This window comes from Notothenia rossii, assembly GCF_949606895.1.
Source record: "Notothenia rossii genome assembly, chromosome: 7".
Taxonomy (NCBI): domain Eukaryota; kingdom Metazoa; phylum Chordata; class Actinopteri; order Perciformes; family Nototheniidae; genus Notothenia; species Notothenia rossii.
Window position 1 is genome coordinate 72,486,699 of NC_136905.1, and position 14,500 is coordinate 72,501,198.

General features: G+C 41.5%; 1 protein-coding gene across 2 annotated transcripts in view; it reads right to left on the bottom strand.

Moving 5' to 3' along the window:
• asap3 (ArfGAP with SH3 domain, ankyrin repeat and PH domain 3) overlaps positions 1 to 11,620 on the bottom strand; it is a 21,850-nt gene extending 10,230 nt beyond the window's left edge. The window contains exons 1-8 of one of the 2 annotated variants that reach the window (XM_079640654.1): positions 11,152 to 11,620; positions 8,068 to 8,140; positions 5,516 to 5,661; positions 3,705 to 3,779; positions 2,480 to 2,529; positions 1,852 to 1,966; positions 609 to 694; positions 213 to 288 (exon numbers count right to left, since the gene is read on the bottom strand). In XM_079640654.1, coding sequence (XP_079496780.1) covers positions 213 to 288; positions 609 to 694; positions 1,852 to 1,966; positions 2,480 to 2,529; positions 3,705 to 3,779; positions 5,516 to 5,661; positions 8,068 to 8,140; positions 11,152 to 11,277 — 747 coding nt within the window. In that variant the 5' untranslated portion in view covers positions 11,278 to 11,620. The remainder of the gene's footprint in view (positions 1 to 212; positions 289 to 608; positions 695 to 1,851; positions 1,967 to 2,479; positions 2,530 to 3,704; positions 3,780 to 5,515; positions 5,662 to 8,067; positions 8,141 to 11,151) is intronic. The other variant, XM_079640653.1, reaches the window with a different exon arrangement.
• Positions 11,621 to 14,500: the final 2,880 nt, after the last annotated feature.

Here is a 14,500-nt window from a genome sequence, read left to right on the forward strand (position 1 = left end):
GGGTATGATAACATCATTAGGTATATGAATGTGTTTTTTGTGACACAGTTTGAGTCAGTCAGGACCTTTGAACACATATCTTCTTCTGAAATCATAACAAAGCTGAATAACAAAACTTGCAGACATTAGATGACTAATACGCATAACTTTAAACACTGAAAAAAATAAAGCCGCTGGACAGACACATCAAGCGGCAGCTTCTGTGTATTTACCGTGTGAACAGAAGCAGCGAGCTTCTCGATAAAGGGGGTAAGGTTCTCTGCAGCTTTTAGCCCATCCTGAAAGAAACTGAGAACAGAAGAAGAAAAACTGCTGAGTCATGGTGGTACTTCAGTCCAAACATTATAGTTCACACCAACCAAAACATCCCATGCCTAAGCTGGATAAGCAACTCTGTTCCCACATAAAACCCCTGTATTATTAAAACGGGTAAATGGTTAATAGCAGTAATAATAGCTTGTAGATGGAATGTAAAACCAAAGAACCTCAACTATTATGTAAAATCTGTCAATGAAACCCAAGATTCCATGTTTTAAGGCCAGGGAAAGGAAAAATACATATTTCTGGTTCTTATTTTACATCTAAAATGAATGTTGGCTGGGACTGACCTGAGCTGCGCCTGGAAATACTTGATGAGGCTCTGGAGAAGATCAGGGCCCTGACGCACCTTGAGCTCCTGGATCTTCAAAAGATACTGGAGGCATAAACACAGACTGTTAAATATAGCTGCAGAAATGGCAGCTCTCCCTGGAAAAGCCAGATGGATATATTAACGCATGAAGCCTGAATATGAAAATGTTGCATCAAATAAATCCAACATGTTTCAGTCCCTATAATTTAAGGCTCATCCTGCACTGCCTATCCTTAATATGATGTTTTGAGCATGTTTGTTATGTGTGGCTTCTTCCTTTCTAGGACACTGCTCCATATTGTTCCAAAGGTCGTCGCCTTATTTCAACACTCGACCGAAACTAGGAAAAAGTATTAAAATATAAGAACAACACGGACACGTTGTGCAAGCTTGACTGTGAATTATTTCTACCCTGCACAGTGTGGAAGGAATAACTACAGTGTCTTCGCTCCATAAAACCCAAGCCTGTATCCATCTGGCTCTTTGTAGCTGAAGCCGAGGCGGCCTCAGTGAAGTGTGTCTGTCCTGTGTATATTTGTTTGAGAGAGTGTGTGTGTGTGTGTGTGTGTGTGTGTGTGTGTGTGTGTGTGTGTGTGTGTGTGTGTGTGTGTGTGTGTGTGTGTGTGTGTGTGTGTGTGTGTGTGTGTGTGTGTGTGTGTGTGTGTGTGTGTGTGTGTGTGTGTGTGTGTGTGTGTGTGTGTGTATGCTGGGTGAAGGAGACGGAGGGACAAAGGGGTGTAGCTGTTTGCAACAAGTGGAAATACAATTTTTCAGTGCCTCTCCTCTTTGCTTCAACAGCTGGTCTTGGTCAGGATTATAATTCTTTTCTCAGGGTAATCTCCAGCTACATCATGTATGTTAACGCACTTAGACTACACCACCTGTATAAAACAGCACTGCCAGTGCATTTCACAAGAATTGTGTGCTTCAGGTTAGAGTTATGACTCATTTCCATCTGCCTTTGAACTGCACTTTCTACTGCGTATGACCAAGCTCTACTGCAACTGCAAGACGAAACCAATTAAGTCATGTATGACTTTCCAAGCCATCTTTTTTCCGTCATAGGAATTGCTGGAGAGACACAAAAGGGATTGACACAGGCCATCCAGTCGACCATGGATGAAATATGAAATCCACAAGCAGACCACCCATGTGAACTAAATCCCCATTTCAGGTTTGTGAAAGGTGCCTGGGTATTTTGACTGGCACTAATCCCTCACCTCACACATTTGCAGCTGAAAGGCCCTTCTCTCCCTCTCCATGTCCTCCCCTCCGTCTGATCCCTCTGTCCTGATCAGACCCAGCTGCCGTGTCTTCTCCTTCTCCAGCTTCCCTCTGATGGGTGGGGGAAGCATAAGGAAAAGAGCAAACGAAATAAAATCGTATCCCAAGTAATTTCACAAGTCTTTCATCTTTAAAACTTTCTGTCCGTCATGATTAACTTTTGGAGCATTTTAAGTGTTTTATTTCTTTCTTACTCATAGAGACAGCAGTGAGAGGAAGATTTATGAGAGACAATAAAGGAGGGGGGGTGGGGGGTGAACTTTCATTACCACATTATGAAACACTTGAAACAACTGCCCAACGTTAGAATGAAATCAAATGATGGCTGCAAAGTGCAATGCCTCAGTTTTTCTCTCAGAAATGTAATGGAGAAAGGCAATAGGGAATGAACTATTATCCTATTAACCTCTGATAAAAAAAAAAAACAGCAAGAACTATGAAACTGCAAAGTGATTCTTAGGCAATAACATCCCTCTCAGGCGTAAAGGTGAGTAATTGGACACTAATCACATAATAAGCAGATATATGAGTGTTAGGTAACAAATTAGACGTATGGTTAATTACATTTTTATGTCATACTCCTTCCAACTTTTCTCCATCTGTTTCTTGAGCTCCTGCAGAAAAGAGAAAAGAAGTTTAAATTCTGTGGTTCAATACATTTCGGTAAAGCAGTATATTACCACACTGTTTATCATCTGCGTAGCCAGACAGAGACGTGATTACTCACATTATGCTAACTAATCTGCTAACTGGCTGAACAGGATTTCAGTAGCGCGTTGCCTTCCTCATAGTTATAGTGAAGCAATGTTCAGCTGTCGAATCAGCTGTTTCAAAAAACAGGGCAGTGACAGAAGCTCACAGGAGCATTAGCGTGTTATTACTCACTACTCTGTCGGCATGGCAAATCTAAAAAGGAAAAATACTGAGTGAGACGGATTGGTGCAGTATTGAAACATTGCTCAGTCTTACTCATTATCTGCATAAACAGCCTCATTTGATCCAATATCTTAATAGGCTCAGCTGCGTCTGCGACACAGAAAGACCTGCTTGAAGAGGAAATCCATCCTAAAACTGATAACATTGTGATATTATTTTGGAGAGTAAAGTCAACATCTACTGTATTCCTGAACTGCAAAATGCCAAACATACTAATGAATTCAACATGGCTCCTCTCGTAAAGCTTGGTCCTCTATTCACTGGCGAGCAAGAACAAACCTTGATATGACTCTTCGCTCTTTGAAAACCAGACAATATATCAGATGGACTTTTATTAATCCCTCGTGGGGAAATTGTTTCTCTGCATTTGACCCATCCTAGTGTTAGGAGCAGTGTGCTGCCATTTTGAACGGCGCCCAGGGAGCAGTGTAGGGAACGGTGCCTTGCTCAGGGACACCTCGGTAGCACTTGGTCTTGCCGGGACTTGAACTGGTGACAGACTATACATTGACTATAGTTATTTTACTGAAATTCTATGATCGAATGTTATCTCCTCTAATGTAACAGTCTACATTAGAGACCATTTATAACAATTGCTTGTATTTATGGGCTTTTGCTGAGTTAGAGGAAGCTACAAGCATACATTTTGTCTCACTATTGATATACAAAATAATCTTACGGTTTTTTCAATATCACAATGCCCTCCTTTACTTATAAACCTCAGGATATGTCTCCCTGACAGCCTCACAGCAGACTGGCTATTTACTATTGAAGTACAAAATTAAACAGAACTGTAAAATGTTTAGCCAGCAGTTTTATTATTGAATGAATTTGAAATTAAATGTAGACTCACTAGTCTGCTGTCCCGGAGTTCTGACTTCAGCACATTTTCCAAAGGAAATGCCATGATGTTGTTGAGGTTTTGTACCTGAACATGTTAAAAGAAAATCATCAAAGAAATTAAAAAGAAAATCAACGTAATATCCCAGGTGTCCCTTATCTTATGCAGTATGAGATAAACACTCACAAAGCACACATCTTCTACACACTCTTATCTCCCTATAGACCCCCATTTCTGGGAATAAGTAAGGAAAGCTAAAAAAAACATGGTGATTCAGTCACTTTAAACTAGTGATTCATCAAAACAAAAGACTGGATAATAATCTACACCAGTAAGATTGTTTTCATCCAAAGCATGACACAATTTATTTTATTACCGTTTTTGAAGTGAACCAAGTCTATTGGGAAACAGAGTTGGAGAATGAATCAAAGAACATCTAAAACATACCGCTAATAGGTTTTGCTTACAGTAAAACTCAATTACCACAAAACCCCTTGGAAATACTTCACATCTTTATACTCAGACATGCAGTAGGACTACATACATGATGTACAAAGTCTGTAGTAACTGCAGCCTTTCCCTGGATCCTTGTGGATTTGATCTTAACATAAATAATGTCCAACCACTTCCGTGAGCTGACTGCAGAGCTGACCTTCATATATTGACACAGAGGCCTGGAAAGCGGTCAGATTGTTTTGGTTGACATCCAAAAGCTGAGGTAACTAGTAGATCATACATCGAGTACGGACACGGTGGAATAACCCACTCTCAAAGTGTCAACAACACATGTGCGGATGACACAGCTCAATGCTGTTTAAACATTGGGACAAGTATGCTATCAGACACGGCATTAAAAAGGGACACGCTCCGCTCCTTAAATCCCCCTCCTGTGAGTCTTATGGACCCCATTTCCTCTTAACATCTATAAAACCCAGGCAGGTCTTTTTTTCTTAAGGAAGGTTCCTAACTAAGCGGAAGCCATGATAAGAGCTGTTAAAATTCTCTAAGAGCTAAGGAAATGAGCTTCAATGCTTCTTTCTTATCTAATTTAGTACAGGAAACACAAAAAAAAAAGGGGGGTAATGCTGTTCCTCAATTGTATGCGTCAGCAACATTTAAAGGGATTTAACAACTGACGTGACTGTTTTATTGTAAGCTATGCATTCATTTAAAACATGCTTCTTTGGAGTTGTGGTTCTGTTTAAGATAGGAATCCTTACTTAAACTGTCCCTCATTGTCACTGTACTCTTTTTCTTTGTGTTATAAATAAAGCTGCTTAAAAAAAGAAAAAAGCCTATGTGTAAGTACAGTCTTAAACTCTCCTTTAAACATATTTTATTAACCTCATGACGTTAAACATCGAGTTCAAGGCAAAGTAGATTGAAAAAAGACAAAGGAAGTCATTTCTTTGACTTTCCCACCTCAGCCCCAGTGTCCCATGTGAGGCCTTGATTGACACATCGGAGGGAGTGTGTGCGACGGTGTGTGTTGACTCACACATGGAGGTCTGGGATAAATTATCATCGCCATAGAAACTATCAGTGGGAGGGTTTCAGACGGCCCCAGCTTTTGGAGTCAAGAGGTGCTAGCATGCAGCTGTTGAAAACACTTTTTCCTTTGCCATAGTGAACACACACTTCAAACATCTCAGGAGGAGAGATGTGGGGTTTCTGTCACCTGATGTTGTTTTAAATAAACTAAATCCTACCTTGTTCCCTCAGTATGCTAAGGTTTAGTGTGGTTTGAACTCTCTAGTAAAGACAGCTAATTTGAGGAAGCCTCTATTTTCCCTTCCCCTTTTCCTCCACACTTCTCTCCTCACCAGATTTTTGAAGAGGGCTGTGACCTCTCTGGTGAACACAGCCAGATTGAGGAAGCCTGTGGAGACTTCGTTGTTGTCCTGGGTCAGGTGGCTATTCCCCAGATTCTCCAGCACCTCAACATACTGCTCCTTGTTCTCCACATGGGCTGCAAAACAACACGCATTCACATAAAATAAGTATTGACATAGAGATTTTTAAAGGTTACTTAGACTTGAGTTGCATGTGGGGGATGATCTTAACATGGCAGATTGACTTGCTCTGTTGCAGTGAGAGTATTTTACCCTGACATGTGGGATAAATTAGTCCTGGTTTCCACCCATCCTGGAGTTGGAGACAAGCTAACATGAGGGCTTATAGGTTGCTTTACCCAGGGTCATGACCTTAGTAAGGTCAGTTTTATTTATGTAGGAAAAGGCTGATGTGGAAAATAATCTGAGCTCTAGCCGGCACCACAAAGGTTTACATTTCACTAAAAGAGGTTTTACCCTACAGCTATTTTAATGTTAGGCTTAGACAAGGACATCAAATAAACAGACGTTACGATTCCAAGCCACATGGAAATAATCGTGTTCAATCAAAATACAACCAAAGTCTGTTTACTGTCATATAGTAACATTCCGGTTGACTTTAGGAAACCCCAAAATCAGATTTATTTATAGCTGTGGATTAAAAACAATAAAAGGTATGGAGGAGCAAATGGCCCAGACATCTGCAGAAGTGTCGCAAGCAGACTAAACAGAATAAGTAGAAATAAGCAGAAGTAAGGCAAGTTGTCTCTTTTACTACAGTTTCCACCCCAAGACAAATATAAAATGGTAAACTGGCTGTAGCTGGAAGACAGACAGACACAATTTTACCAACAGGCTGGAAAGGAAAGTCAAACATTTTGTGCAACAGAAAATCTGTGTATTTATGGAAAGTAAGCACACAGAGTGAAAGATGGAAAACACAAAATCAACGGGGAGCAGGAGAACAGAGCCATTAGGGCAGCATTCAAAAAGTATAATAACAAATAACATGCATGCATCTATCAAACAACAAACTGCTGAGTCACAGAGGAGATGAGAGGACGATTTCACAGCTGACCTTTAACTACCAAATACCAACAGGGCAACTCTACTCTTTCACTCCTCTGCCAGAACACACACAGACTCGTAGGCCACAGCATCTTGGCAGAAAAGTGGTACTTAGCGATTTATGGGAACAGAGATGGAAAGACGAGCTGTGTGTGTGTGTGTGTGTGTGTGTGTGTGTGTGTGTGTGTGTGTGTGTGTGTGTGTGTGTGTGTGTGTGTGTGTGTGTGTGTGTGTGTGTGTGTGTGTGTGGGGGACAGAGAAACGGACCATCGGCGCAGTGAGGGGGAGGAGTGGGCGTACGACTGGGTCTGAATGCGTGGTGAGTCAGACCTTCGATTAACATCAGGACTCATTAAGGGGTTCAACAACATAATGAAGGGGAGGGGAAGGGGGGGGGGCTTCCATGGTCATATTACTGGAACTAACCCATATGATTCTAGTTAGAAGGTAAAAGTGAATACACATGGAGAATAAACATGGATCACTTCTCTGCAGCCAGTGTTGCTGCTTTCTGGTTGCCTAATTCTGGGCAGCGCTCTGACTCACTTTTACTAAAAACTATGAGTTGAAACCTCAAAATGGGAAGCAGACTTGTAAGAGAGTGCAACAAAAACAACTTGAGGATATGTTGAGCTAAGCGTCTCCTGTGCATTTTTGAGGTGAACACTCACATCTTGTGCATTTTGACTTGTAATGGATCCAAAGTTATTTGAATGTTCTGTAGTGACGCATACAATCTGACAAAACATTCACTTAATGACCCAGTTGATCTGTGAGGTCACTGTATTGCCCCCCGTTGTTGCCGAAACCACACATACCATTTTCTTTAACACAGACGCACACACCACAAAATCATACACTCTGTATGGATATAAACACAATCACCCCATATCCCACGCTCTCTGGTCCCATAACAAGGGGCCTCACTCATAAACACCGCTGCCCACATGAGCCTCATGATGTCATCTCAAGGCTTGTACAATGAATTACGCTGAGGCTCCCCTATGCACTGAACGGCTCATCCTGCCAAAACAGAGAGTGACCTTTACCTAAACACGATGTGCCGTGTTGAAATTGCTCATGAGTAGGGGCAAACATCCTTATGATAAGCAGTCAAAAGGTGTGCTGGGAATATTTGTTTGACAAACCAATCCCAACTCAAGGTCCACATACTTTTTTCTTGGTGGAGCATTGTTCTCTATCAAATGGCCTATGTGATGATAACATCTACAGAAATGCAATTAGATATGGATTCAATTGAATTTTTTTTGTCAAACTACACATTTCAAGGACAAAGATTAACTCTTATAGCCAACATTGATATGGACTAGGAGTCCTCTGGAAGCTCTGGATGAAATAATTTCAGCTACTGATCCAACTGACCAAATATCATCTGCCGGTTTGTTGAGAGGCTTACTTGAACTAGTAATGCATTATGTGAATGAGACTATATTTAGTGAGCCAGAGATACTTACAGAGTCCAGAAGTGTGTATAGCCTTGATCATCTTCTTCATCCTCTGTAGAGTTGAGTGGTCCATCTCCAAAGACTGCCATAAAATGAGAATAATGAAAAAGTGAGACAATGACAGGGTTGGACATTTTATATAATGGATATAATGGCTAGTACTATCAACTAAATAACTATAATTTTATGCAACAATAACAAAACATCCTGTAAATCAAATGTTGCCATACAGTAGGCTTGCTTGATGATTTGCCTAATAATACATTCAGAGATAGAAAAGGGATAGCTAATGGGAGGTATAAACAGTAAAACGTCATCCTTCAATCATCTCCCATCAACATAATCCTCTTATCGTCGAACCATACAACATTCAAGCCTCCCTCTTGCCAATGTTTAGACTGTGGGTTACAATCTTTCATAGATTCAGTATCAACTTCTCAATTATGACGATGTTTGACTAGTGTTACTGTTCTCAAGGCTTAGAGTAGGAATGCATTTGTATGATAAAATATGCTTATTTTTCTCACGGCGTGACTAAGGTGAACAGGTGAGTCAGGACTTACGAACAAGGCAATCGTCTGTCTTGTGTTGTCATGTACAACCATGACTGATGTCATGGAATTCATTTTGCAACACTTTTTCACCTTTTCCCACATGATTCAGGGCAAAAAGCAGACAGTCAATTGGCGTCATTGAAGTTGGACAATCAATCTCCCAAACCAAAAGGGTTGTAAACTACTTCCTGTTTATCCCCAACACACAGGCAACTTGTTTGACTGGGCTATACATGCAGCTCCACCTACATGTACATGGCACTAGAAATAGCTTTAATGAGGCAATAATATAGGCTTAACACAGGCTCTGCCTAGTTAGATGGTGTTGCTTACATGCCCCAGTCCTCGACGGTCAAGTCCACTCCCTAAGTGTTAGTTCGCTAATTAAAAGGTGGCGTGGGTTTGGGTAACCCTGCAGACAATGAATGGGAAAGGGATTTTGTGGCGACTGGAGATGGGAGTTGCTCGCTGATGCCGTGGCTGCAGTTTCCTCAATTTTGTAAGTTGGTCGGCAGACAGAGGATAAACAGTGGAAACAAGCTGGTGCAGGTTAAGGAAACAGGTTGTGTTTGTTGAATGTAGTGAAATAAATAATGGCACAAGGACAAACCAACATACAGACAACCCACCCTTCAGTCGAGACGAACACACTGACACACATCCCTTCTGGAGAGGGCAATGAGGTCCACCCTACTGATGTAGAGAAACTTCAGTGTCTTTTACAGAGTCTCCCTACGCCCGTATGCAAGCTTATGATCACCTGCTGTTAGGGTGTGTGCACGACTGATATGTGATCCTTATTTACTGCATTAACTAGCATGACATAAATAGCTGTAGGAAAATCCAGTGTATGATTTCAACATGTTATCCATAGTAGAAAGAAACCTTTAGATCTGTATGAAAAAACTCAAACAAATTATAGCTTACAGCTGTAGAAAATGAAACCAGTCCTTATCCCCTTCGTTCTCCTTTTATCATCGCCTCTAATCAGGAGTAATGAGTAACAAGCAGCCGAGTGTGTGTTGGGGTAAATGGTGTCTCTGTCTGCCGGCCTGCCGCAGTAAACCACACACATGCCCACTCATTGCCTAGCCATTAATCAAGCTTGTCCCTGCTAAGCAGACTAAACATTATAAGCATAGATCTATCTATAAAGGCCAAGGGACTGTCGCATTTGGGTCTGTGTGATTCTGTCTGTCTGTCTGTCTGTAAATGAGCATGTGTAGGATTCCCAAATGTCCCTCCCCAGAGTAGCTATTCCAGCTATGTATTTTCCAGTATGTCATTGCCATAAAAAGGATATTATCCCAAGATAAATAGATCAGACAGCTGTGTAAAACTCTTTATAAGCCCTGGACGCTGCCGTCTCCATCTCTGCTCAGAAGTCAGTTTCCAGCCAGAAACGTCTTAATGGAAACCTTTCATCTTTCACAAACTTTCTAAGACTTATTATTGAAAAATATATCAACTGGATACAATGCATGGATGCAACCATTGAAAACTATGTGATCTTCCCCAACATGGCCCAACTATGGTGACTCAAACTGATGTGAGCTCAGCTGAAAACAGACACACATCTTGAGTTACAGTAGAACAGTGTACCATAGTGTTTATGTCACAAGGAAGACGGACACGGAAGGATCGACTTGTGTGTACACTTGGATTATTTGTTTTATGGCAGAGTTCATGGCTGCCAACCTGTTTCCTTCTTTGCCGGGAATGTTTGGAAAAACACATTTCAAACAAACACTAACAGACAAGCAAATTGGCTTTGAGCCAATGCACAAGTTCAAAAAGAAAAAATGCAAGGACTGGCCTTCACAGATATGTTTGCAACCATGGACAAATGTCTGTTTACACTTACAAGAACTGTACCACATTCTGTCAAAGGGCCACATTTGTTTCTGGCATGTCTTGAGAGTTGTCTGTAAGTGTCCAATCTCAGTTTGACACATATGAGGACACATATACTCTCTCTGTAAACTACATTACCTCATGTAACCTTCACTTTTCTGCACCACATAGAAAACAGAGGCAACTTGACATGTGCAAAAACAACTGTGAAATGTTCCAGTTCAGAACCGGAATAATAGTCCAATGGTCTCAAAGGTTAAAAGGAGAGCACCAGTCACCCCCAAATCAGCATACCACAGACATTCATGTCAGAAAGTTTTCCCCAACACCAGTTTGTGCTTATTAAAACACACTGCACCTTTCCTTCAGTGAAAGTACCCTGTTAGCATTAGTTAGCTTTTACAGCTTGAAATGACTGTTTTGTCAAAACCTCGGGCTGGGGCAAAGACTTCATGTTTAGTTTGTCTCTGTGCTCACCTGTGCTCACCTGCAAATAAACGTTTGACGACATAAGGGCTCATCTTCAAATTGCTGTAAACCCCCTCAAGTTGTTACATAAGAAAAGTAAACTGGCTAGCCTACAGGTGAGTGTAGCCTCCTTCAGCCAGCCAGGCATTATGGACAGGTAAACAACAGACAAAAAGGTGCACGTTTTCTTGCACCACCTTGCCTTCACATCTCTTACCTCCTCCACGGTTGAAACTGTGTTTCGACAGTCGCTCATTTTGGACTGGAAACTTGAATTCCCCGGTGAAGACATATCCTCGTTTGTGAGGACCACGAAGTCCAAAATGCTTATTCGCTCCGGCATGTTTGGAGATAGAAGGGTCTGACAATCACTGAGGAGAAACGTGAGGCAAAGTTTCAAGCGCGCTTGTAATTCCACTTAGAAGAAAAATAACTAGTTGATTCCACCATTGTGCGCAAGAACTGAAAATAGACTGTATTCCTTTGAGCACTGGTCCCTAAAAAGCGTGTTCAGGTACAAAGTTGTCTAAAAGCGGACCTGTGTCCTGACCGAAGTTTAGGCTCCACTCTGTGAATGTGTGCGCGTGGAGGTGCGCCAGCGCGCTATTGTCCGCCCCGAGAGGGAGGGAGCAAACTTCATCATCACGTGGGAATGTTTGTGCTTTCTGGCACTCGGCAGAGAGAAAATAGAGTTTGTGTGTCCTCTTGTCTGCTTCTCTTTCATTCTTATTTCTCATTTCTATGCAAACTGCAGAGAGTCTGCAGTGTGGTCGCCATGGTTATACATAATACCTCATTCAGAGACTAAACTGAAGGGGAGGATTTTCACTGGATGAGGTGATGGTGGTGCTTTGCAAGAGCACTTGCACTGAGACAGTTCATTGAGTATCACTAAACAATATTATAACTAAAAGCTTTGATGTTTTATTAAAAGTGTATTGTAGATGAAAAATGAGTACTTGCACACATGTATCACATCTGAGGTGGTGCTTTTGCAGCTGTGCAACTGCCCTTTAATCAAGAGTTTGGAGGTATAACGCCCCTGGCTATCCCTTTGGCTCAGGCTCCAAAGCTTCTTCCTCTTCCTTTTCATCTCATGAAAAGACATTTTTCAATGAGGGAGTTTTTCTAAAGACCCTCCCACTGACCTCCTCCTGAAAAAAATCTGATAAAGTGAAAGAAAAGGAAAGAGTGCATCAAAGATGGAAAAAAAAATCACGAGTTGTGTTTAGAACATAACTCCTGCGTGCCTAGCATTGTCAAACCTGTCAACTCAAAGCAGAGGGTGTATCACTGATCCTTGCCTCGGGGAGAGCAGTGATATAATACACTATGAAGTGCAGATAGGTGATTTTAGGAAGCTATCAAGTACAGTGGCTCCCTTTGGTTTAACCACAAAACCACACATTTGCCTACATTAGCTTTATGAAGGGACATTTGTCCCAGCTCTATTAGGACACTTGAGGGTATTATAACCACACAAACAGACTCACGTTGTGGGGTAAGTTTGTTTTTCTGTTCTCTGTAACTACTTTTCTCTGTCAAACAGTGAACAGTGAATATTTGATGCTACGTTTTAACTATGTGCACTCACAGTGGTGCTATGATCACATTCACAAAGATAGTCAAACTCCTTTTTGTGCTGCAAGTCTCTTTCCTAACAAATAACTCTAAAAGCACAAGGTTAAACATCTGTTGCATTTAGACATACATGCACACAGCCTTAAAGTGTAAGCTTGAGGTGCCCATCAATCATTTTTCAGTAGACACACAAAGTGATAATACATATTTATTATATTTCCTCATACAAATGAAGGCAGCACACCATTCAAAATGTGCGCTTGATTCTCCAGAGGGAAAGCAGGGTGCTGGAAACCAATCAATCATCAAGAAAAAATGTCCACTCTTGTAAGGAAGTGAGAGCACGCGACAAACTCCAAACAGTGCAGAGCCAGATAAATAGATGGCTGACCCAGTTTAACCAGGGCCTCATTCACTCATTGTTTCTGTTGCACACATGTATGCATGCAAGATCAGTTAGGGAAAGAGAAAGAAAGAGGTCCAAATGCATATAAACAGTTTGCATGACTACATGTAGGTGACCATTGTTGTAAAATATATGTGCGTCTGCATGCTCATTTCGCATGCACACATTTTTCTTTTTCATGGATCTGGGCTGATGTAATGCCGAGTCTTGCTGTGTCCCAACAATACCCTCCTTCAGTTTCTTTGCAGCCCCTTGTAAAGAAGCAGAGCCTTTGTGCGTCTGCCAGCCTTCCAGCCTGGGTCCTATTGTAAAACTGAGCAAACCGGTCTGTGCAGGCAATGCACAACATATAGCTGGGACAGGGTGTGGGGAAGAAAAGAAAAATAGGGAATCAGCAGAGGGAAATAGTTTTGGAAGGTGGAGGGGAGGAAGGGAGGGGGAGATGCACAGCACAGGGAGGTGGTACGACAAAGGAAAGGAGGAAAAGATAGATAGAAACTTCATTGTTTGAGTACACAGACTGGAGTGACTCACTTAATGTTTTCCCTCCTTATCTCCACCCTTTTCCTTCCTAAACAGCACATACCTATTCATTGTTAACACTCTCTCTTGCCACTGTAATAATTTCACTCTTTACTTCTCACATTAACAGGGGCTTTTCCACACACCATTTCTCACTTTTGCTGCGAGGAAGTGAGGTACACCCAGTGCAGCTTCTCTCTTTTTCTGACGCAGCAGCACAGAGGTTGAAAACACATCCAGTAAAGATTACAGCAGCCAGGATTTCCTTGCTGTTTCCCAGCAGCAATAGGTCCCCCAACCTCCCCCCGAAAAATCTCCCTCTCTTCTCTGGTTGTTGACTCAGCTCCACTAGTTCTGCTATCAATTTACTACCCCTGTCAAGCCAGGAGGCCCAGGCTTACCGTAAAATAACCCCTCTTCTGGTCGACGTGGATGACTGAAAAGTGAGTGATTGTGAGAGTAAGAGAGGGAAGGGTTTGATTTTTTGTTAAACACAGTTTTCTACAGGAATTAGCATAAGAAGTGTCTATTGAGCCCTCAATGTCAAACTTCTGTTTCAGGAACCTGCACAACTGCACTATTAAAAAGAAGGACTGGGGAACACCTTTATTGCAAAAAGAGCTGCGTCACCCAAAAAAACTGAAGTTGACTGAAGTTTATTACTCAGGAAAGAAATTCAAGTTGTCTGTGGTATGGCAGCTGGCAACAAACTTTACCAAGCAGCCACACCCTCTCCAGCATGCCTGTCATCACAGTTGGTATAGCAACAAAAAGCTTTCCAGACTTCCAGAGGTAAGAGGTGGTAAAACTTGTTTGTGATTCATTATTATCAATGCAGTATAATGTCAAAATCGTGTTGTTTGAATAATATTTTTCTAGGAAGTCTGAGAACACCTGTTGAATACTGTTGCATTGCATGTATCCCTTAAATAATGATTACATTGATAACTATACTAATAGACTATAGGTTTTATACTTGCCAGGATAAAATGATTGCAGAATCTCATAAGATGTGTATATAACTTATACACAATGTTATAATAGCTCCAACCCTTGA